General features: G+C 42.4%; 1 protein-coding gene across 7 annotated transcripts in view; it reads left to right on the top strand.

Annotated features, from left to right (window-relative positions):
* The window catches only part of MRRF (mitochondrial ribosome recycling factor), a 58,834-nt gene extending 44,527 nt beyond the window's left edge, over positions 1-14,307 (top strand). For all 7 annotated transcript variants that reach the window (XM_063787527.1, XM_520237.8, XM_016961595.3 and 4 more), the window contains 2 exons: positions 4,057-4,216; positions 13,377-14,307. In XM_063787527.1, coding sequence (XP_063643597.1) covers positions 4,057-4,200 — 144 coding nt within the window. In that variant the 3' untranslated portion in view covers positions 4,201-4,216; positions 13,377-14,307. The remainder of the gene's footprint in view (positions 1-4,056; positions 4,217-13,376) is intronic.
* The last annotated feature ends 11,149 nt before the right edge of the window (positions 14,308-25,456 follow it).

Below are 25,456 nucleotides of genomic sequence, written 5' to 3'. Positions count from 1 at the left end.
TAGCATAATGTTTTTTATGCTAACTGTTTTTTATGCTAAGGTTCATCCATGTGATAGCACATATCACATTCTCATTTCTTTTTAAGGCTCAATAATATTATATGCATATACCATATTTTGTTTATTGAGCTGTCAGTGGATCTACTAAGACCTACTAAGACATTGAAGGGCTTACAAAGCCTTGCTCTTGCCAGCGTCTCCACCCTTCTCTTTTGGGATAGTCTTTGCCTTCTTCTTTCTATACTATCACCTTTTTTTCATCCTATAAAAGCTATATTCTTATATATGCTATTCCCTCTGGTGAGAATGATCTTCCACTATCCCCCCAACTCTTAGGCAACTTAAATATCACTTAGCCTCAGTATCTCCACATTTAGTTCCTGGGGTCCCACAAAGAAAGGTTGGTCAGACTCCTTTCCCCACTTAATTATTTTTGTAGAACCTCTATATGTCTTTATGGTGCATATTACCACTGTAATTTATTCATTAATTTGCATGTGTTTGTGTAATGACTGCCTTCCTTGCCAAATGGTAAACTCCTGTGTATTTAATGCTATCTCCCTTTTTTCTGTCATAATGTCTATAATGTAGGTGCCTAGTAAGTAGTTGTTGAATGAAGCTATAGATTGAATGAATGAATCCTGAAAAGAGAAAATTTCAGGGCTACATGCTGAGAGCGTTTGGATTTTAAAATGTCTGTGAGATGTTAAATTACCAGTGAGATCTCAAAAAGTCATCTTGCCATAGCATAGATCTTTGCTCTGTCATTTCTCTGTTGATTAAAAACTTTCATTATTTGAAGATGCTTCAGGGCTTCCAAAAATGTAACCAATAACAGCAGCAGAGACAGTTTACATTTCCTGAGTGTTTATTCTCTATCAGGCTTTGTACTGGATGCTTCCCATGTATTACCTCATCTAAATCTCACAATAACTCTGAAAGGGAGGTTCTGTTTCATTTGTTTGTTTTTAATTTCTATTTCCAAATGAGAAGAGCAAGGCTCAGATGGTTTAAATAACTTGCATAGGGTCACTCAGCCTGTAAGTGGCAGGCCCAGAAGTGGGGTCGGATCTGAGTTTTGTAGCCTGGGATAGAGCCCACCACTCCTCCTCATCAACTGAAGTAGTCTCTTTTTATCTGTTTTGCAAATGGGGCCTCTGCCTCAGTTTTCTTTGGATCCAGGGGTTTGTGGCTAAAGAAGAATTTGAAAACTCCAGGCCTGTAGAGTATATTTGACTGGGATGTACCCTTTTCAGCTTCATGCTGTCCCTCCACTACATCTCCCACTGTGCTTCCCAAAATGCACTTTGCATTCTTCTGCAACTAACAAGTTACTGTGCATCCATAAGGCAGTTTCCAAATCTCAAGATAGAAGTGTTGTGTTTTCTGTATGCTCCTTCTGCAGTAGATACTAGCAACAGTCATCCTCTTTCTAAGTAGTGGCTGACAAGTTTGTCTCCACCACTAGTCTGAGCCTCTGGAAAAGGTGGGCCAGGTCTGCCTCTTCTGGAGCTCCTTGGTCTGGCCCAAGAACTGGCACAGAGCGTAGGAGGCTCAGTCAGTGCTTGATGGGTGAATGCACATAAACTTAAAGTGGGTACTCAGAACTAACCAGCTGAGTTCAGAAGCCTGGAATACAAACTCTAGTGCATACTCACAGAAACCCAGGAATGCAAGGTGGAGATGATCTGATGTATTAATCACATTTGGAAAAGAATGAAAATATTTCCATAATAAAATATGTTTATTTTCTAAAACAGATATGCCCTCATTGTTTCATGAGGAAGTAATTAAACATGTTTGATTAAAACATTCATAAACACTATCATTTATTCAAGGCTACTGTATATGCTGCTCTCTTTATTGGTACTTTATCTGTTGTGTCTGCTTCTCCTAATCCTCCTGTAAGGTGTCTTTTTAAATCTTCATTTTAGAGATAAGGAAACTGAGGCTCACAGAGATTAAGTAACTTGCCCAAGGATAGTCAGCTTCTGAGCAATAGATACAGGTATGAACCTAGTCTGTCTGACTTCAAAACCAGTGCCTTGCCATCACCCTAACTGCTTCTGATCTTGTATTTTAGATACCTTTCAGCTCAGTACCCTGAACCAGCACACACATGCCCTTCTCCCCCTCAGCCCTCCCTGTGTCCAGCATGGTTTGTCTTCCTCCCTCCCTTTCTCCCTTCTCACTGCACTCCACTCTCCATTTCCTTGTAGTATCTTTTTGATTATTGCCTCTTTGCATCCTGAAATGGAAATATTTTTGACAATGTCAGTGATTGGACACGATTACATGTGGAAACTGGTGTTAATAGTGTGGTAATGTCACATTTGCATTAATAAATACAAAGTAATACATTTTATTAAGGCCAAATTACCTATATTATGATTTTGTTTTCTTTCTGTAGCCTTTAATTCTTAAGATTTTTTGAGTCTCATTTTATATTTTTTAATGTATGTTTTTTCCTCCATTTAAAATATAACATTGTAGTGAAAAGAAAAGTTGATCAGATAATATTTTTCTTTGATTAAGCATTTTCTAAACAGTGAGATACCTATTTGAAATTATGTGAAATGCAATATTGAAATACTTCAGTATGTTCTTTTTGGAGAAGTTTATGAGGTTTCTTAAAGACTTAGATTCATTTATTTTCTGCCCCTCTTAGTATTTCAGCAGGATTAAGTTCTTGAATCAGTGGATCAAGTTTTAATTTTCCTGTTCCTTCCTTATACTGACATATGCTTTGGCAGAACAAAAAAGAGACCTAAACATGTCAGCATGATTTTTGTTCAATGAATTAAAAACCATAAAAGTAACAAGATCTGATCCAAATCCCTAAACTCCTGACATGGTGGTTTTGTCCTTTTTAGTCCCAAGCTTCATATTACTGACTTTGAAGAGCTTTCTGCCTGGAAGCAGAAGTAATGGCAGCAGTGCATAATTTACTTGAAATAGATTACAAGAGTAAAAAGAATACAGGCCAGAAAGATCGGGGTTTGAATCCCAGTTCTCTCACTCATGCTCATGGGCAAGTCACTTAACATCTGTGAGCCTGTTTCCTCATTTGAAGAGTTGTGAGGATTCAATGAAGTAACACACTTAAAGTACTCATGTGGCATAGAACGGTTTAATAATAGTAGTAATTAGACTCATTGTTATTTTGAGAATACCTTCAAATAGCTGAATCCAAAAGGATTTACATAAATACAACTGTTCACTTCAGAGCTTATTCTTTCTCAAAATTCTTTAATTTTTTTTCTCAGCAGAGAAAATGTAAGGTAGATGTTACTAAATCTTTAACAGCTGCTCATCACTATTCCACACTGAACATGTACCCAGAACTTAGGATTGTCCTTCCTTGAGCAAGAACCGTGTTGATTTGAGAGTAAGGAAGCATAAGCATGTCCATTTCAGGACCCAGGGGGCAGAGGAATGCTGTCATACTAAGACCATTGGCTTTTGTGACAGGCCAGCTTGGGTTTGACTGGGTCTGACTTTGTATAAGGTACCAAATTTCTTTGGGCCTCATTTTCTTCATCCGTAAAACGTGGTTCTTGACCTTGCAAGACTGTCTGTGATATGGCTTCCCAGCCTCTTTTCTTGTCACTCCTTTCTTTGTTATCAGTGCTCCAGCCAATTCCTTAAATGAAGCATGGGCTCTTGGTGGTTTTGTCCTTTTCAGTCCCAAGCTTCATATTACTGACTGTGAAGAGCTTTCTGCCTGGAAGCAGAAGTAATGGCAGCAGTGCATGATTTACTTGAAATAGATTAGAAGAGTAGCAGAAAGAATACAGGCCAGAAATATTGGGATTTGAATCCCAGTTCTCTCACTGGGAAGTTTGGTACCTTCTACAAAGTCAAACCCAGTTTGCCCATGTTTGGGCAACTTAAAGCCTTTATACATGCGTTTTCCTCCTCCTGGAAATTCCAGGAGTTCAGCCCACAGAGAGGAAAGTTACAAACTGCTGAACTGGTTGACAGAGTGATGTTAAATTCTTGGCCAGCAGTTAATGTATAGAATGATTTTGTTGAATGTCTTTTGTCTTTTATCAGAGTAACCAGAGAGCACAGAGAAATGCTGGTGAAACTGGCCAAACAGAACACCAACAAGGCCAAAGACTCTTTACGGAAGGTTCGCACCAACTCAATGAACAAGCTGAAGAAATCCAAGTATACAGTCTCGGAGGACACCATTAGGCTAATAGAGAAACAGGTACTATTGCCAACAATGTAGTAGTGTCTGTGTATTCAGCATAAGGAATCATTTGTTCATGTTTGAGGTGAGGACAGTTAAAACAGAATACCTCTGATCTTTCATTCACATTATCAACATTGTCTGAGTCTCTGTTCTGGGCCTAGCCTAATGCCAGATTCAGAGGGATCCATAGAGGAGGATAAGACACTTGTATTGTGTACCAGGTTTTGTGCTGAACACTTTATATTACTTCATTTACCCTCATCACTACAAAACTATGAGGTAGGTAGTAAGGAAACTGAGATTCAGGCAAGTTAAATAACTTGCCCGAAATCACACTGCTGCAAATTGGTAGAAATCGGATCCATACTTAGGCAGACTGATTTCAGAGCCTCTACGCTAATGCTCTCCTGTCTGGTTTTCCGGTTGCTGAGAATTGAGCACTTAGTGTTCTCAGTGTGCTGAGTAGTGGCACTTGAATAAGTCTTAAGCTGCTGGAGTAAAATAGTGAGAGACAAGGGGGAAAAGTGTAACCATATGTACAAAGGTAAGGTGATATAAAAACAATATTCAGTTAAGGTCATTGGGGTTTGAACGTAGGATAAGACTAGGGAATGAATAAAGAAAACAGAGTGGCTAGATAATAGAAGGAAGGTCTCGTACACCAGGTTTAGGAGTTTGAACGTTAACATGTACAGACTGTCCCACATTGGCTGTGCATCTATATTAGTCATGTATGGCCACAATAATGGTACCAACTACCCCAAACTACCCCAAAACTCAGTGATCGACAATATCAAAGCATTATTTCTTGTTCTCATTTCCATGGGCCAGCTGGGGTGTAGCTATTCTAGGCTGGGCTCAGTGGGCTTGGCTCCAGATCTTGGATTGGGTTCAAATCTGCTTTATATATCTCTCAATCTTCCAAAGCCAACAGGTTTCCTAGGGCCTCTTTTCATGGTAACAGCAGATGCCAAGATCATAAGCCCAACCACTCAAGTACATTTTAAACACCTGCTCTTGTCACATTTGATTGGCCAAAGCAAGTCACATGGGCCAAGCTCAATATGTTTGGTACAAGGAAATATATATATTTATGGAGGTCTGGGGAAAGAAGTGAATATTTGCTCAACAGCATCTCTCTACCAAAGTACCTTAATCACTTGGGTAGCTTATAAAAATCCAGGTATCTGGGGCCCCATTTCCAGAGATTGAGTCAATGAATCTGGGACAGAGCCAGGAATTTGTATTTTAAATCCTTCTCAGGTGATTCTCATACAGTGACACACTTAAAAGATTTTTTTTAGATGATGGAGAGAGCACATCTATGTTTATGAAAGATGACTATGGTGGCCAGGTAGAAAACAGATTGTAGGGGGCAAGCAGGCAGGGCGATAGGGATGCTGCTGCAGAAATCCAGCCAGGAAGTGATGGTGGCCTGAACCTGAGTGGCACCTGTGGAAAGATGTGGAGATAGAATTAGTAATGTTCAATGTAATATAAAGGGTTTGATAGGCCTTAAAGCCTCCTCATCCACAATAAAGCATTGTTTTAGGGAGATTGAACAGGCATGTGGGCTGGATAGGGAGTGAAGAGAGAAGCGAGAAGCAAGGGACCCCTGGAGAAGTCCATAAGTTGACTAGCTGCTCCCTTCTCCTCCACCAGCAGTTAAAATGCTAGTTTTACTAGCATTTTACTAGTAGGACAGCCACAACAGTCACCTGGGGGGGAGTTTTAGGTGGCTTCCTGGGCCCTACTCCTGCATTTTCTGATACAGTAGCTCTGCCTAGGAATGTATATTTTTATTTTACTTACTTTTATTAATTCATTTTTCTTGAGATGGGGTCTCACTATGTTGCCCAGGCTGGTCTTGGGCTCCTGGGCCCAAGCAGTCCTCCTGTAGCTGGGATAACAGATGCGTCCAGCTGGAATGTATAGTTTTAAAAAGCTCTCAGGTAATTGTGTAAAAGCACACATAGAAGATAATGACCTAGAAGCCTGGTAATGTACCTGTGTAATGACACTAGAGTTAGAAAAAGATTGTTCTGTACTTGATGTCCTATGACCTTGGGGAAGTTGCTTGACTCTTTGGAGTCTGTTTTCTGTAAAAAGGGATTGGTAATTTCTGCCTTGAATGGTTTCCTTGGTATGCTAGAAAGCACCATTAGTGTACCTAACACCCAAACCCTCAAAACTCCCCTCTTGCCATCTCTCTGCCCTCCTCCTTCCCTGTATCAGCTAAAAGAAGAGGTTCAGAGATTAGGCGGGCCTTTCCTGTGCACTGACCAGGCCTCATTAATAGTCTGGACCCTGGCTCCAGCTGGGCCGGCTCCTTGTCTTTCTCCTAGGGGATTTCTTCACTGCTTTGCCTCGTCATTGCTCCTTGGTGGTAAGCCTATGGACCTTCAGGGCCTGCCAGGCACTAGTCACTCAGCAAGCCAGGACATCTGCCTCAGGGACCAGAGCCCACAACTCCCGAAAGAGGAAGAATGATCAGATAGCAAGCATTCTTGATAAAACCCTCTTGACAAAGACCTTGCTGGAAGCCTTCACTCATTAGCACTGGCTTTTCACCATCCTCTTCAGATTAAATTTTTTTTCTTCAGTGCTTCTTACTGTGATTTTTTTAAGTGAAAATAGCTGTATTCATTTTGCTGTTAAAACAACGAAGAAAGTAATTGAAATCTCATCACTCAGATGACTGTTGTTAACATTTTAGTGTAGAACTTCAAGTTATCTCTCGAAACAAGAAAAAGTATCATACAATTTATATGATACGATATATCATAGATATCTTTCTAAAAATATTATTATTTAAATGTTTATTTTTATTTATTTTTTATTTTTGTCACCCAGGCTGGAGTGCAGTGGTGCAATCTTGGCTCACTGCAACCTCTACCTCCTGGGTTCAAGCGATTCTCCTGCCTCAGCCTCCCGAGTAGCTGGGATTACAGGCATGTGCCACCATGCCCTGCTAATTTTTTTATTTTTAGTAGAGATGAGGTTTCACCATGTTTGCCAGGCTGGTCTTGAACTCCTGACCTCAGATGATCCGCCCACCTCAGCCCCCCAAAGTGCTGGGATTACGGGCATGAGTGCCCAGCTAAATGTTTATTCTTAACCAGGATTGTTAATAACTTAATTTACTGTCATAGAGTTAAAAGTTTGGAACAGTAGAGAGCCTTATATATACTTCATGGTGTTCTTTCTACTGTCAGAAGGCCCCAGACTGGAATTTTTGGTGTGTGTGTGTGTGCGTGTGTGTGTGTGTACGTGTGCGTGCATGTTTTAAAGATATAAAACAAGGTTATGGCTGATTGTTGCTTCATCAGACAGTTTTAAATTTTTGTTTACTTTTGTTCCTTATTATCAAAGTAATATATGTTCATTGGAGAAAGTTCATCCTCCCCTCCCACATTGGAGAGGCAACCGCTCTTAACATTTTGGAATATTTCTTTTTTCCTTTTTTCTAAAAAAAAAAAAAAACTACATAGTTTTAAACATGATTGAGAACATATAGTATATATACAATTTTGTATTCAGCTTTTTATTTTCTGTTTGACCTCAAAGGTATTAGCATTTTTCATGTCATGAAAAACTCTGTAAAACTCTTTCTGATGGCTGCTAAATAGTTGGTGGTGTGCTGTTCACTTTCATAAGCCCTCTTTTTGGACATTTTAGTTTGTTGAAACTTTTTTGTTATAAGGTTGCAGTGAATATATATATATATAAATCTTTGTTGAGATGATTTCCTTAGAATAGACTGGAACGTCCCAAGTGTGGAATTACTGTACAGAGGGATTGCATATTTTTTGTAAGATTCTTGGTATATACTACTGTGTTTTTAGAATATATATGTATTTAATTTGCCTTTTATAACCCCTAACACTTGAACCTAGAATTTTTTATCTGAGCTGAAAATGTTGCTTATCTGGGAACTGTTGCTTTTACTTTCACACTCTACAGAAAAGATTGTTATTCTTTGTATAAATCCATACGACCTTTCTAAAGGATAATATATACTAAAATCCATACATTTCTGATTTAGTCACTTAGGAATTTGCCCAAAATAAATAATCAAGAGCCTTATTTATAGGAATGTTCATTGATATATATATAATAGTAGAAAACTGGAAACTGTCTATAAATTTCTGACTGTGGGAAGTAAATTGTTTTACATTCATTAGAATCTACATAGAAAGTTATAAAAATATTTTATAGACATGGTAAATTTTTTTGGAATTTGCTTTTAAAAGGTAGATTATACAGCAGTTTGATTTTAGTTTTATAAAGAAAAGCCACATGCACATGGGGTTGGCAGCTTATACATGTCAAAATATTAAAGGTGGTCATTTCAGATGATGGGATTATAAACAATTTGGATTTTATTTTGAGTGAGATTATCTTTTTTAATTTTCAAAAATCTTTTGAGGTCAGATTTTTTAAAGCTTTATTATAAAAATGCTTCTTCAATTTTTGGTGTATAAGAATGAAATGATAGGCTGGGCGCAGTGGCTCACGCTTATAATCCCAGCACTTTGGGAGGTCCAGGCAGGTAGTTCACAAAGTCAGGAGATCGAGACCGTCCTGGCTAACACGGTGAAACCCTGTCTTTACTAAAAACATAAAAAATTAGCCGGGCATGGTGGTGGGCATCCGTAGTCCCAGCTACTCGGGAGGCTGAGGCAGGAGAATCGCTTGAACCCGGGAGGCAGAGCTGCAGTGAGCCGAAATCGCGCCACTACATTCCAGCCTGGGTGACAGAGCGAGACTCCATCTCAAAAAAAATAAATAAGAATGAAATGATTCATTTGTAGGTTCTATCCCTATAGTCATGTTTGACCCCCAGATTTCCTCACCTGTTCCCCGCCCCCCCCTACTACTTCCCAACCCCCATTCCAGGCAAGCTCTGCTGAAGAAGGACCGAGGTCTTCCCGCTCAGGACTCTGACATCTGCCAGCCTGCTGTTTCACCTTTGCTTTGGTTTGCTATAAATGAGCCTGCTGAACATTAAAGCACTTGGCAGAAGCCACCAGTAAATCTGGCCAAGATCCTTTCACTGCTGCCTTTCCCTGAGAAACAGTGCTGCTCTGAAATGAGCAAAGCTGGGTGCTAGCAGAGCTAAAGGAGGGAAAGGCTCCTGGCAGACTGGTGGAAGGCAGGGAGGCTGGTCCAGGCAAGGCAGCGGGTGTTTTGAGCTAGGCCTCAGGAAGGATGGCTGGTAGGCGGGTCTGCCCCAGGAGTGTACTCTGTGCTCCTGCCATTCCCCTTCTCTGTCCCTGCCTTTCATTTTCCTGAATTTGTAAGTAGCAAATGTGATGATGATAATGATGGTGACGATGTTATAATCTCTATGAGGCAGGGTATTATGTTGGCAAGGGTTCTTGCTTTGGAGTGAGACAGGCCTAGATTAAAATCCTGGCTCTTTTACTTCTTAGCTGTTAATGTCAGCAAATGGTGTCATCTTTCTGAGCCTCTGTTTCTTCATCCATAAAGTGGGAGCACAGGATTGATATGAGGACCAAATGAGGCTACATACTTAAAAGTGGCTAGTATGGTTGCTGGTCCTCAATAATTGTTCGCCCTATTTCTATATCCTCTTCTCCCCAGTCTTGTGACTTTAAATGTAGAACTTGGATTGACACTTAATGTCCCTAACACAGCCTGTCTGGAATGAGGCGGGACTAGGCCAGGTGCTGTGGGACCCCTCCAAAAGGGAATAAGAGCCTCAAACTGGCCATTAAGGTGGGTGAGTTCTTGGCTCAGCCACACCACTGAATTTCTTTCTTTCTTTCTTTCTTTTTTTTTTTTTTGAGACAGAGCCTGGCTCTGTCCCCCAGGCTGGAGTGCAGTGGCGCAATCTTGGCTCGGTGCAGGCTCTGCCTCCTGGGTTCACGCTGTTCTCCTGCCCCAGCCTCCCCAATAGCTGGGACTACAGGCTCCCGCCACCATGCCCGGCTAATTTTTTGTATTTTTAGTAGAGACGGGGTTTCACCGTGTTAGCCAGGATGGTCTTGATCTCCTGACCTTGTGATCCGCCTGCCTTGGCCTCCCAAAGTGCTGGGATTACAACCACTGACTTTTTATGTGATCTTGGACAGATCAGTTAACATTCCGTGCCTTGATTTACTCCTGTGTAAAATGGGGATAATACCTATTCTACCTGCTTTATAGAGGCTATGTGAGGTTGTTGGATTTGAATGAAGTAACAGAAGATAAAACACTTTTGCATTCCTACTATGCAACTGTCAAGTTAAATAATGTTTATTATATGGTAAAGAGAGATAATAGTCTTTCATATGTTATAGGGATTGTGTGCAATAATGCATGTGAAGTTTTAGGCAAGTGTCTGACATTTGGTAAGAACTCGGTAAGTGGAAGCTGTTGTTGGCCTTGTTGCTATTAATCATTATTTTAAGAAGTCTGATAAAGGTGGAAAAGATGAACTTACAGGCAGGCTGTCCCCAAGAACACCTTATGCTTGTACTATGGTAAAATGTTAGTAAATATTTTCATTAATTTTTTTTTTTTTTTTTTTTTTTTTTTTTTTGAGAGAGAGTCTCTGTTGCCCAGGTTGGAGTGCAGTGGCACCATGTCGGCTCACTGCATCCTCCACCTCCTGGGCTCAAGCTATCCTGCCATCTCAGCTTCCTGAGTAGCCAGGACTACAGGCGTGTGCCACCATGCCTGGCTAATTTTTTGTGTTTTTTTAGAGATGGGGTTTCCCCATGTTGCCAGGCTGGTCTCAAACTCCTCGACTCAAGTGATCCTCCCACCTCAGCCTCCCAAAGTGCTAGGATAACAGGTGTGAGCCACCACACCTGCCCTTTTTCATTAATTAATTGGAAAGAAGTCAGGAAGTGATAGTAAAAGTTATAGTAACAAGAAATAGCAAATAACCAGTTTAAAATGTGCATGCATATTAATTTGATAGATGAGGAAACTGAAAGTCAAAGTGGGGAAATGACCTACACATTTTCAACCCACTAATTTCACCCAGAACCCATGTTATCAAATTGTTACGCTAAGTATTACCCTAAGTACTCTCCCTCCTCCCAGTCCCCATCCCTGTCCCCAAACTACCCTCAAAGCCATTTTTCCAGAGGAGGCTTTTAGCCATCATTCCTGGCTGTCCCAGGCTGCCAGCCTGCAGGTGTTGGAGTACTGCTGGGCACCATGCCACACCCCATGCAAGGCAGCCACAGGGGGCAAAAGCATCTCAAGACTTTGTGGCTAGCTGAGTGAGGAGGGACCAAGCTGTCATTCTGAGTCCAGCCACTCTTGCAGAGTGTCTGGCAGCCCCCAGGTGTTTTGCTTTTCTAGCTGAAAAAATGCACAGCTGTTGCTATGGTGAGAGCCTGGCCACCTCCCTGCCTGGGACCAATTGCACTAAATCCTTTTTAGTTTCTACCCTTTTTAGTGCATTTAGTTCTCAATTCCTAGCCAAGGCCTGTGGTCTGCAAATAAAGATGTCCAACAGCCTCTATGCTGCTGAGCATGCAGATCCTTGGCACCATGCTGCAGCCCTTAAAGCCTCCTGCCTAAGGCTTCCTGCTTTCAGTCTCTTTTCGACATAGGAAGGAGACTGCGGCAGCTACTAAACTGTATTGTGTTTTTTCATTCTTGGAGTACATGTTTATGGCAGAAAATTTGGAAAATATAGAAAAGCACAAAAAACTTTAATAATTATTCACTTAGTGTGTTTTTCCTGAGAACTTGATATGTGTTAGGTCCTAGGCTGGATGTGACAGAGATGGACATAAACAATACATTGCCTGTCTTCCCATCAGTAAAATATAACCACTATTAATATTTTGACAAGTTTCCTTCCAGTTTTTAAAAATACACAATTTTTTGTTTACATATTTTAGAGATCATTTCTACTATGTATATACACAATTTTGTGTCCTGCTTTTCTTCAATTCAAGGATAATGTGAGCATGTTTCCATGATATGTACTGGAATGTTATTCATATTAACACCCTATCCTTAAGTAGTAGAAAATCTTAACCATTTTTAATGACTATATGTATTCAACTACTTCCTCATTCTATAACTTTAGATTTTCTAATTTTTGTATTATTAAATATAAAGCTGGGATAAATATCTTCGTGTATAGAACTTCAGAAATTTTTTTCAGATCCTGTTCATGTGATAATTTCCCAGTTGAGAGATTTTGGGGTTAAATGGTATGAACATTTGCATCAATTTGAATTTCTATCAGTGATATACGAGCTTATCCATTTCATCATAGCTTGCTGGCATTGAATATTGTAATTAAAAACCACAGCATCAAATTTTGCTATGATAGCTGAATTGTATCTTGTTTTAATTTGCGTTTCTTTGATGTCTATTTTCCATGTTTGGTAACCAGATGTACCTCATTTTTTTTCAAGGCTTTTTTTTTTTCACTTAACTATTGGGATCTTAATATTCTTCTTATCAATTTGTATGAGGGCTTTATATACAAAGTATTTCAGGTGTAGGATATTCTAGAGGCTCATTAAGGAACAGGTAAGACTAGCTTCTCTATATTGTAGAATAATAGTTAAGAATTTTGGGCTGTGGAATCTGAATGCTGTGGATTAAATTTTGTCATTCCAACTTTCTAGCTATGTGTCCTGAATAAGCGATCTAAATGCCTCAGTTTTCCTATCTGCAAAATGGGGATAATAATAGTATCTATCTTATGGGTTTGCTGTTAGGAGTTAAAAAGAATGTATACATAGACCTGGTGCGGTGGCTCCCAGCACTTTGGGAGGCCAAGGCAGGAGGATCACGAGGTCAGGAGATTGAGACCATTCTGGTGAGCACGGTGAAACCCCATCTCTACTAAAAATACAAAAAAAAATTAGCCGGGCGCGGTGGCGGGCACCTGTAGTCCCAGCTACTCGGGAGGCTGAGGCAGGAGAATGGCGTGAACACAGGAGGCGGAGCTTGCAGTGAGCCGAGATTGCACCACTGCACTCCAGCCTGGGCGACAGAGCGAGACTTTGTCTCAAAAAAAAAAAAAAGAATGTATATATAAAGTTCTTAGTACAGTGCCTGACTGGTACTTAATGTGAACTTTTGTCACTATTATTATTTCTCACATAACCTTTTCATGTTTCTGGAATATTCATCCCCCTACCCTTTTCCAGCCCCATTAATCAGGCTGTCTCATTTTGTGTTCTTGCAGATCAGCCAAATGGCCGATGACACAGTGGCAGAACTGGACAGGCATCTGGCAGTGAAGACCAAAGAACTCCTTGGATGAAAGTCCACTGGGGCCAGCAATACTGCAGAGCCCAGTTTCTGCTGGATCCCATGGGTGGCACATTGGGACTTCTCTCCCTCCCCCATCCACACAGAAGACTGTCACCATGCTGACAGAAGGCTGTCCTTGTAAGGCCCAGCCTTCCAGGGGAACACTCAGACATGTTCATTCTCTTCCTGCTTCTGCTCTGGGCCTTCTGATGTGGGTGGCTCTCAGAAAATACTTGCTGCTGGCAAAAGGCCTGTACTCAGGCATTTGCTTTGACTTGATGTTGCCAAGGGACTGAGGCCATTGGCAGGCTTAGTACCACCTGCTCCTCATCTTAGGAGTCTCCTTTTCAAATAATTAGGCTCTGTTCCCATTTTAAAACTCTGATATTGGCCTTCACCTGTGACTGGACACTTTACTAGAGGCCCATTTTCACTAAACAATAAAATCTAAATAAATTGGAAGGAATAACAACCACAAAGGAAAGAATAGAGTTGGTCTGGATTGATGATCACTGAGGATCTGTATGTGAGGCACCCAGAACAGTAGTTTTGCCTGTGAGTCATCTTCACACATGCTGTTTTCTCTGCCTGGATCTCTCTTCCCCTCCTTACCTGGCCAGTCCTGTTTATCATCAGGCCTTGTCTTGGATATCACGTCCTCTGGGAAGTCTTCTTTTCCCCTCTAACCTAGGACCCTCATTACCGGCTCTCATAGCACTGTCTACTGCTTTGTACGAATTCTAAGTATTCTTTTTGCACTTAATTAGCCTGTATATCCTCAGAACTTTGTGTAATGCCTGGAGCATACTAGGCCGTCATATGTTGTATTGTGAATAAATTGCACATAGTAGCTACCCAGCAAATGCTGACTTCTTTTCTTTCTAGTCTTAACACTCCCTTTCTATCATTTTCCACTCTTGTACTTGTTCTCAACATTTACTTGGTAGTGACATACCTTTCCTGCAGGGCCTGCCCATTGTTGACAGACAAGTAGTTTATTGTGGCTTATCTTCGGATACTGGGTTATTAGGTTTTTTTCCCTCCAATTATTTTTTATTCATTCATTCATTCCTAATATAGCCATTATGAGTTAGGTATAGTTCTAGGCATTATTTATAATCTTGACAGTAAACTTAAGAGATGTGTATTATCTTCATTTACAAATAGGAAAACTAAGTCTTGACAGTATTAGGTAATTTGCCCAAAGTAACAAAGCAAAGCTAATCAGTGGTAGAAGGTTTTCATGATTCATTGTCAGCGTCATTTACATAGAGGTGAAGTTTCTTGTGCAGGGTTACACACCTAGCAAGTAGCAGAGCTGGCATTCAAATTGAGGCCTGATGTGCTAATGTAAAAGGAAAAAAAACAAACTTTTTTTCCTTTTGTACTTTCACACTCAACATGGAACACTTCTGTGACAAGGTGTGTGAGTTTGTTTCCCCCACACACCAAGCAGTTCTCCAGCAGACACCAACTGGGTATCCTATAATTCAATTCATTTCTGACATTACCTGGAAATAGTGTCAGATCCCACAGGTTGAGGGCTCCATCTCCCAAGACTGCCAACACTTGATGCCAGTCATGAGTCTGGGCCACCCATACTCCTAACTGACCAACTACAAACTAGAGTCCTTGACTTCCTTTGGTTCAGTTAATTTCCTAGGACAGCTCACACAACTCAGGGAAACACGTTCACTGGTTTATTATAAAAGATACAGCTGAACAGCCCAATGAAGGAGGTACACAGGGCAAGGTTGAGGGAGAGGGAGAGGGTGTGGAGCTTCCATGCCTTCTCTGGGCTCACACTCTCTCAGCACCTCACCAATCTGGAAGGAACCACTGTGTCCTGCTGCCTTCATTAGCATTTAGTGAGCACCAATTGTTTGTCAGGTGCTGAACTATGTACTGGCAATACAAAAATGGGAAAGATATGACCCCTGTTTTGGGGGGGTACATAGTGCACTGAACTAAATTGCTGTCTATAATAATCTATTGGGTGGAAAAGTAGGAAGTTCATTCCAGTTCTGCAAGGTGTCTGCTTTCAGAATGGAGCCCACTTTGGTGGTGGCAAGGCCTGGCTGAGTTCTTTCAAAGCAACATCCAACTTCTCTTTGCTCTTTGACTTCCTCCAGATTCTCTCCTGTGCTGGAGGTAATAAGGGTTGCACTTCCCTCTTTACTTACACTGGTGAAACATGCAGTGAGGATTCAAGGTCAAAATTGGGTCAAAGTTAAACTAACACAGTCTCCTGCCCCACTTACCTGTCCTCTAACCCCATCCACCAGCCCTAAGTGGTCATCACATGATCAGAAGTCAGCTGGGGGAAGAGCAGGGATAGATAGAGCAATTAAGGAGCCTCTTTTGGGGTAAGCCACATGACAGGGGCTTTGCAACAGTCTTTCATGAGTGGCCGAAATCCCCCACTCACTGCAAATGTGCTTCTCAAAGATGCAGGATTTTTTAATAAACAGAGGAAATGATAAATTATGTTGTAATTCCACTCCAAAGGCATTTGGTTCTTAACAGCCAAATCCTCTGTAGTCTTTAAATAAACAAAAACTTATTTGGTGAACAGACAGGGAGGAAAATGAAAGATTTTCTGTACTTGGGTTCCACATGTCAACAATTTCTCTCCTGTGTGTATGTTGGCCAAAGCTGTATCATGATAAATGAATAAAGGAAAACCTCGAGCCCAGGGCAGTCAGACAGCTCAGCAAATGGCTTTCAGATGATTACTCAATTTCAGTTGACATTTATCAAAGAGTTTCTCTGTGACTCTGTGTCAGGGCTGTAGTGGTGACAGGGACAAGAATGAGACTACCTGTTTGGATGTGCTGAGAATGAGTAATGCTGGAGCAATTCATTCTCCATCTCTTCTCTCCTACAGCCTCTCTCAAAAAGAAACACTGGGTATGGAAATTCTCACGCTTGCCAGAAGAATTAACCACCTCTTCTATTCAGTTTAATGACTTTCAAAGTCCTATGAAATATTCAGGCCAGAGAGAATTTGAGAATTTTTTTCCTGTTTAGTGTGTGTGTGTGTGTGTGTGTGTGTGTGTGTGTGTGTGTGTGTTGGGAATTACAAAATAAGTTGGAATGCAGAAAGTTAAAAAAAAAATCTCACCAGGCCCTACTCCTTTAAAATTAGGTATATATCCTTCCAGACCTCCTTTCTCTGTGCATATATGTGTGTGTGTGTGTGTTCGTTTCATTTTGTTTTGCCTTTTGAGACAGTGTCTCACTCTGTCGCCCATCATGCAGTGGCACAATCATAGCTCACTGCAGCCTTGAACTCTTTGGCTCATGCAATTCTCCCACCTCAGCCTCCTGAGTAGCTGGGACTGCAGCTATGCACCACCACAGCTGGCTTTTTTTTTTTTTTTTTTGGCTTTGTTTCCTAGGCTGGTCTCAAACACCTGGCCTCAAGCGGTCCTTCTGCCTCAGCCTCCCAAAGCTCTGGGATTACAAGTGTGAGCCACTCTGCCTGGCCATATATAATTTTTTTTTTTTTTTTTTTTTTTGCAATGGAGTCTTGCTCTGTCGCCCACGCTGGAGTGCAGTGGCACAATCTCGGCTCACTGCAACCTCTGCCTCCCTGGTTCAAGCAGTTTTCCCTGCTTCAGCCTCCTGAGTAGCTGGGATTACAGGCGCTCGCCACCACACCCAGCTAATTTTTGTATTTTTTTTTAGTAGAGATGGGGTTTCACCATGTTGGCCAGGCTGGTCTTGAACTCCTGACTCAGGTGATCCACCTGTCTCAGCCTCCCAAATTGCTGGGATTACAGGCATGAACCACTGCGCCCGGCCATATAATTTTTTAGAAGGAGAGAGGGGAACTATTCATATTCTGATGTTTGCTTTTGTTTCTTACCCTGTAACAATCATGGTCATCTGTCCATGTGTGTACATAATAGATACAACTTATTCTTTCATTGTGATGCAGTATTCCATAATATGGATCTACCATAACTTAATTCACTATTAGCCCATGACACTATTTAAAAATTATTTCACATGCATTGGAGAATGTTTAAAGATGATTTTTTTTTTTTTTTTTAAGAAAAAAGAAAGGCCCCTATTCTAAGATTATCTGATAAGGTCTGCTCTTTCTCCTTCAACCTCAGGCTAACATTTATTGAATGCCTACAGTCGGCCAGGTTCCATGCTAGACCCTTTACACGTGTTCCTACATTGAAACTTCTGATGAATCCTTGTTAATGTAGGTGTTATGATTATCTGTGTTTTTCTGTGAAAAAAACAGGTTCAGAAAGGATATTTAACTTGCCCAAGGTCACACAGGTAGTAAGTGCTAGAATGAAATTTCAAACCCACATCTGACCTTGAAGTAGGTCCTTAATCAGTGTGCTTTGGTTCCCAAGTCTTCGCTGAACACTTACTCAAAAGGGACCTCGCGCTGTTCTGGACCTGGACGGTGACGTGAGAGAAGCAGAAGTCTTGCTTTCATAAAACACATAGCAAGCTGTTCCTAATTAATGACTGCAAGTAAAATAGCATAGTACCTGGCACATTGTAAACACCAAAGAAATGGTAGCTCTTATGAAGACAGTAAAGATTACATATTAATCCCCCACCTGTTTGGCCAACTTCTCTAGAATATGTCAGAGAGCAAGCAAAATGTTCACCAAGCAGTGAATAATGATAATAATAACAACAATAACAGTATTGACAGATCAGTAACTAATATTTGCTTGGTGCTTTTTAGTTTTCAAACTGCTTCTACATTCTTTGTTGCATTGAAACCACTCAGTGAAACTTTGCGGTTAGACAAAGAGTGATCATGAAAGCTTGTATCCTCAAAAGCCACTTTGAGGCTTTCTTTTGCCCTAATAGACGGTCATTTTTCATGATGTGCATTTGAAATGATATGTTCCCTATTTTGGGGGTACAAATTTTGATATGTATGCAGGAAATATAGCTTATAGAGTATGTTGTTTAGGTTTTCCATTATTTTTTGACCCTTTGATGAGTCTTGGACTGAAAGTGGTGTGTTTCAGACCCCTGCTATTAACATTTCTGTTCCTTCTTGCATTTTCTGCTTTATGAAAATGGATTCTGCTTTGTGAAAGTACTGCTGTGTTGTTTTATACATAGCGCTCCAGACGCTTACATCTTCTTTATTTCATTCAGTGCTCTTAGTCTGAATTTTATCTTGTTGTATATCAGGATTACAGCTCTTGCTTGCTTTTTGTTTACATTTGCTTTCCCCATTTCTTGATTTTTAAGCTTTCAGAATCACTATTTTAGGTGTTTCTTTTTTTTTGGAATTGGGTTTTGTTCGATGAACCATTCTGAAACTCCTTTTTTCTTATTTTTATTTTTAATTGTAAAATATACATAAAATTTACTCTCTTAACCATTTTTTTTTTTTTTTAGACAGGGTCTTGCTCTGTCACTCAGGCTGGATTTCAGTGGCATGATCTCAGCTCACTGTAGCCTTGACAACCTGGGCTGAAGCAATCCTCCCACCTCAGCCTCCCGAGTAGCTGGGACTACAGCCACGTGCACCGCCACACCTGGCTAACTTTTAAAATTATTTGTAGAGACAAGGTCTTGGCTATGTTGCCCAGGCTGATCTCAAACTCCTGAGCTCAGGTGATTCTCCTACCTTGGCCTCCCAAAGTGCTGAGATTACAGGCTTGAGCTTCTGTGCCCAGCCTTAACCATTTTAAGTGTACAGTTCAGTAGCATTTAGTACATTTACATTGTTGTACAACCATCCTCCAGAACTCTTCACCATGCAGAACTGACGCTCTATACCCATTACACAACCCCAGTTCCCCCTTCTCAGCCCCCAGCAACCACCATTTATGAATTTATAAATTTGATTAGGAACATCATGTAAGTGGAATCATACAGGATTTGTCTTTTTGTGACTAGTTTATTTCACTGAAGCATGATGTCCTTAAAGTATATCCATATTGTAGCATGTATCAGAATTTCCTTTCTAAGGCTGAGTAATCTATTGTATATATGAATAAGTATATATAAAGCTCCTTTTAACGACACTTAAATTCATTTACGTTTATTTATAATAGTGATATGTTTAGTAGAACCCATTTACTTTTTCTTTATTTTCAGTATTAACATAAGTGATTTGGTGTTTTAGCCCTAAGCAGATAAAGGATTAGAGATTAGAATGAGGAAGAGGGTTGCTTCACATAGACGAAGTTCAGTTTTTGTGGAATAAACAAATAAGTGATTATCTCTGTCTGCCTCTTTGTGTCTCTCTCTCTCTCTTTTTTTTTTAATAAGAGATGAGGGGTCTCCCTATGTTGCCCAGGCTGTACTTGAACTCCTGGGTTCAAGTGATCCTGGAACTGCAGATATGCACAGCTGTGCCCGAAGATCCCTTTCTCTTACATTCCTTTCTTCTGGTCTGTGTTTCAGTCCATCCTACGCTGTTAAGTTAGAACAACCTGAAACATAGCTTTTATCATGTCACTCTTCTCTCAGAAACCTTCATTGGTTCCCTGTTGCCTGCTGAATTATGTAAACTCTTCACCCTGGCATTCAGTAACTTCTGCAATCTGGGCCTGATGTATTCCTTTAATTGTGATGCATCTCTTACAACTACCCTGATACCACCAGTGCTTAAGCTAAACGGAATTATTAGCTTTTCTGAAAGCTAATAATTTTGTGCTGCTTTCTCTCACCTTCAAGCCTTTTCTTAGGCTATTTTCTTTGCCTAGTGTATGCTCCCTTAAACCATTTCCCCACCAGCAGGCAAAACTTACCTAGTCTTATAAGCCCTTCTTGGTCCCATGTTCTTCCTTACACTAACTCATTCATTCATTATCCATCCCGATGCTTCTCCTGATTCATTCATTCATTATCCATACCGATGCCTCTCCTGATCCCTAAACCTGCCTATGCCTATTAAGCGCTTGGATTTGCCTCAAGCATCTGACGTTCAGCTACCCACCTGAGTTTCCTCTCTCAGGAAAAGCCTCACCATCCACCCAGGTGCCAAGCCAGGACACTGGGAACCACTTTTGCCTCCCTGTCCCTCTCCCCTCATCCTTTCCTTCCTGGGCACACCCTTGAGTGGTGCTCACCAGGGAACAGATGTGGCAAATGTTCCAGGCTGGCTTCACCCGGGTCTCTAGACACTTGGCTCAGAGGCAGAACATGGCTAACCCTAGATAAGTCTTGTGTGAATTCCTGGCAAGAAAGTCCCCTGCTCTCTTAGTCTGTGCCTTCTCTGACTAGCACAGAGTGTGGCGAGAGCAGGTGTTGAGGAAATGTTTGTCTAATTCTAAGGGGCCTGCCAGGCCTTGATACAAATGGCGTCACATTTACACGAATAACCCAGAGTTTCTCTAATTATCCTCACCTGCCTGCCCAGGACCTTCAACCTCATCTGCTAAGTCGGCCTCAGGTGTTTCTAGACATCTTAAGGGACCGCATGGCATCCAAGGCCACTGGCATCTACTGTACTCCCCTCCCACCGGCGCTTCCCTTTGCTAGCATCTGCAGCCACAAGTGACACTTAAGGGAGATTTACCTCCACTACTGGGAGTGTTAGTGTCTGTGACAAAAGTGCTGGTTGCTGGGCTGAGGGGGTCTGAGCATGCTGGGTGGAAGCCCTGAAGAGGAAGGGAGAAGGTCTCTGCCCACATCCCACATTTGCCGTGCATCCCTGAGTTCCAAAGCAGCCTCACTAGGCTCTAGAGCCCCTAAATCTCCAAAGACAGCAGCTCCTCCGCGAGCTAGCTGCTGCCCCTGACGGAGGCTCACAGCTTGCCTAGGGGAGGGCAGGGCAAAAGTCCCTGCTATTCTCTTCCTTTCCTGGCTCAGGCCTTGATCCAAATAGCTCCCTTCTTCCAAGACACTACTCCCCAGGCCTCCTCTTCCTGATAATAATAGCGGCTAACAAGTTTTACTAGATTTTAGGCAACTCAAGGAGCTAGCTGTTATTTTGTTCATTCTACAAGTGAGGAAGGAAGCACAGACAGTGGTTAAGTTACATGTCCAGAGACACACAGAGGGCCTAGTGCGGTAGCTCATGCCTGGAATCTCAGCACTTTGGGTGGCTGAGGTGGGCGGGTCACTTGAGGTCAGGAGTTCGGGACCAGCCTGGCCAACATGGTGAAACCCCATCTCTACTAAAAATAAAAAATTTAGCCAGGTGTGGTGGCGGGCGCCTGTAATCCCAGCTACTTGGGAGGCTGAAGCAGGAGAATCACTTGAACCCAGGAGGCAGAGGTTGCAGTGAGCCAAGATTGCACCACTGCACTGCAGCATGGGCAACAGAGCGAGACTCTGTCTCCACACAGAGGAACACTTGGCATCAGGGAGTCTGTTGTCTGACCCCCAACTAGGCAGCCTCATACATTATTTTCACTAAGAGAACAGTGGGGCTGGAAAGGGACTTGTGAGGTGCTAAGTAGCCAGTGAGAGCTTCTGGGTCCTGTCGCAGTTTTGCCCTTTCTTCCCTCAAAAAAAGGTCTCTCCACTTCTCTGTGGGAAAGGCTTGGGCAAGATCTCTGGTTTCCAATGAGGCCAGAGAACCTGTGCTGATCCCTAACATCTTCACCCATCGGGGGCAAAATAAGTAAAATAAAAGTAATGTAGCAAATGTTTTTATAAAAGTGTTAAATTAACGGACTATTACCTATTCTTAGAGCTTTCTCTTTTGTTTTTGGCATTAAAATATCCTTTCTATTATAAAATGATAAGTTGGTGATTCTTTAGAAATCCTTATTTAGAAAAAATAATTGGTCACATTCTGTGGGTTCCTTTCATTCTGTTTTTTAACTTCACAGATGTATGAATCCCAAAGTCTCGGAGCTAGGGGACCTCACGCCTACTCCTAGTTCTGATGTCCCCGAGGCTGTCATCCAAGGGAAGCTGGAGCTGTAACTAGGGAGAGAAGCAAGGGAGGGAGGTGGTTTGACCTGTGTGGGTGTCGGGGACTCCTGGGTGAGTGAGCAGTGGCAGTGAGGCAGGGGTTGGAAACAGGACAATAGTCAATCAGAAGGGTTAAGAGACCCACAAGGGAGGAGGGACAGGTTGGGGGAGGTGAGTCAGAGAGAGGAGAGAGACAGAGACGGGAGATACAGGGACAGAGGGAGGGAGATAGAGGCAGAATCAGAGACAAAAATAGGAACACACACGCATGCAGACATACAAACACAGAGATCAGCACATGGAGACAAAGACACAGAGAGACACCCAGGAAGAGAGATGGAGACAGTCCCAGAGACAGAAAACAGACAGGGACGGTGAGAGTCAGAGACAGTATCATCTATAGAGATACTCCAAAAGAGATACCCACTAAGACAGAGACTGAGATAGAGACAGACACAGAGGAGGACAGAGAAGTACACAACAGAGAAGGCAACAGAAACCAGGAAAAGAAACAGTTTAGAAAGAAGGGAGGGGAGGGGGTTTTCTACTTGTTTGAATCCCACCCCTCCCTCCGTCTCTATGCAGGGGAGCTGTTTTCTTCTTCCTTCTTTCTTGCGTGTTAAACTTTTTGCTCCTTAAAACAAAAACAAAAAGAAAGAAGGGAGGGGAGCAGAGAGGAGAAGACAGACACACATATAGGTGGAGACGGAGTGAGGCAGCTGGAGATGTAGGGGAGAGGGAGGGTGAGCCAGGCCCGGTGGCTTTGGGCAGCCCCAGGTTCTGGCACAGGGTGTGGGTAGAGGAAGTGTCGCATCAGCCCTGCCGGGGCTGCAGGGACTAGATAAGGATGCCTGCCAAAGGAAAGCAGGGGAAGGAAAGACGTTTACAAATCCCCCTGGGGCAAAGCCAGGGAGGCTGCCCCAGGCCCAGAGAACAATGGGTACTTGACTTCAGTGGGTCATTAATGAGACAATTAATGGAAAGAGTAACATAGGCCTCCCTGAGGAGGACTTGGAAAGTGGTTAAGTGGAATTATTGAGGACTTGTGGTGGCTCTGAGTGGGGGGCCTTTTCCCCCACAACCCAGATGTCCAGTGTGCCAACTGCACCTCCCCTGCTCCTCCAAATATGCCCGGTGCTCCCTCCGCCCTGGACCCCTGCTTTTCTATCCCTATGCATTTGCTTCTGCCACATTCTCTACCTGGAATGTCTTCCCCTTATTACATCCATCCATGGAAACCCCACACTTCAGAGGGTAAGTAAACGTGATACATCCATACGGTGCAGTGGTCAGCCAGGGCCATATGTTTCAACAAGAATAGGGCCCTCAACACATGATGGGCAGTGGAAGAAGCAAGCAGAGTCCTATTACAGCATGATGCTATTTATACGAACTGGAATTACACAGACACAAAGCAATTCCTTTAAAAACGATGCCTACTTTGCATTATAAAATGTTTTAAAAGGGCAGGGGGGATTGTGAGGGATACTTGCTAAATTCCTAATGGTGATTGACACTGGGGAGTGGGGGGAAGATTTAAAGTATACCTTGAAGTCATCGTGTGTGTGTGTGTGTGTGTGTGTGTGTGTGTGTATGGATATGTACATGAAAACTTGACATAATGTTAATTTGGAGCTGTGAAAATAGGTGTGGTTGTTAACCTCGTTTTCTGTTTTTATTTCCCCTGTACTTTTAATTTTTTTTTCCAGAGAGAGAGAGAGATTCTAGCTATCCTCCACACCCACCCCAAATACCTCCGACTGCAGGAAGTCTTCCAGGAATGCATCCACCAATCAGACACGGTCTCCCTTTTCCCCTTGTACCAAACTCTCAGGGCTCTAAGCACTTTCCCCCTCGCGGTTCCCCTTGTGATGTTCATGGACTGTCTTCCCCGTTGAATGGGAGGCCCTCAAGGGCAGGGACTTCCAGTACAGAGGTATCTGAGACTGAGCCTAGGTCTTCCACCCTGTTACTGCAGGAGGCAAACCAGGAAGGTGCTGACCATTTCTCGGTTCCAACACCCACAATCCACTACGATGTGGGGAGGTGGGAGGGTGGAGCTCCTGAAATTCAAAGCACGGCTTCTAGAATGAGGATCTACCTCTAGTGGGGAGCTGCTATTCAAAAATGTTCGGGGAGGAAGGAGGAAGTCTTGTTTGCTGTGGCCAAGGAATCGCTTTGTTGCTTGTTAGCTGGTTGGTTGTGGCCACATTGCTAACAAGGCCTCTAGCTAGCAGCATTCCCCAACCCATCCTAGTGGGCTAGAGATGCATTTAACCCCTTCCACCCAAAGCTACAGGTTAAAACATAAACCCAAATTCCAGCAGCCCCCAGCGAATCCCAGCTGCTGGTTAAAATGGAGCCATTGTTGGCCAGGCACAGTGGCTCACACCTGTAATCCCAGCACTTTGGGAGCCAGAGGCGGGCGGATCACCTGAGGTCAAGAGTTTGAGACCAGCCTGGCCAACATGGCAAAACCCCATCTCTACTAAAAATAGAAATCCCTCTAAATTCCTCCTGCCCTTTTAAACATTTTAGGCATCATTTTTAAAGGAATTGCTTTGTGTCTGTGTAATTCCAGTTCGTATAAATAGCATCATGCTGTAATAGGACTCTGCTTGCTTCTTCCACTGCCCATCATGTGTTGAGGGCCCTATTCTTGTTGAAACATGGCCCCAGCTGACCACTGCACCGTATAGATGTACCGCGTTTACTTACCTGCTGAAGAGTGGGGTTTCCATGGATGGATGTAAAATATGGGCATGGTAGCAGGTGCCTGTAATCCCAGCTACTCAGGAGACTGAGGCAGGAGAGTCGCTTGAACCCGGGAGGCGGAGGTTGCAGTGAGCCGGGATCACACCAGTGCACTGCACCCTGATTGACAGAGTGAGACTCCATCTCCAAAAAAAAAAAAAAAAAAACTAATTCTCCAGCCCCCAGTGAATCCCGAATCCCAGTTGCTGGTTAAAATGGAGCCATTGTAGAGAAGGAAGGAGAAAGGACAACAGTCCCAGCCCACCCATCCAGGCAGCCACTACTTATGGAGCATTTACGCGATGCTTGGCCCCTAAGCCACATTATCTAACTTCATTCCCACAACAGCCCTTTGGGCTTAGATTTTTAGCAAACGGGCTCAGAAAG

This window comes from Pan troglodytes, chromosome 11 (assembly GCF_028858775.2).
Source record: "Pan troglodytes isolate AG18354 chromosome 11, NHGRI_mPanTro3-v2.0_pri, whole genome shotgun sequence".
Classification (NCBI taxonomy): Eukaryota; Metazoa; Chordata; class Mammalia; order Primates; family Hominidae; genus Pan; species Pan troglodytes.
The sequence above is the reverse complement of the archived record's forward strand: the minus strand, read 5'-3'. Positions and strand labels throughout refer to the sequence as shown.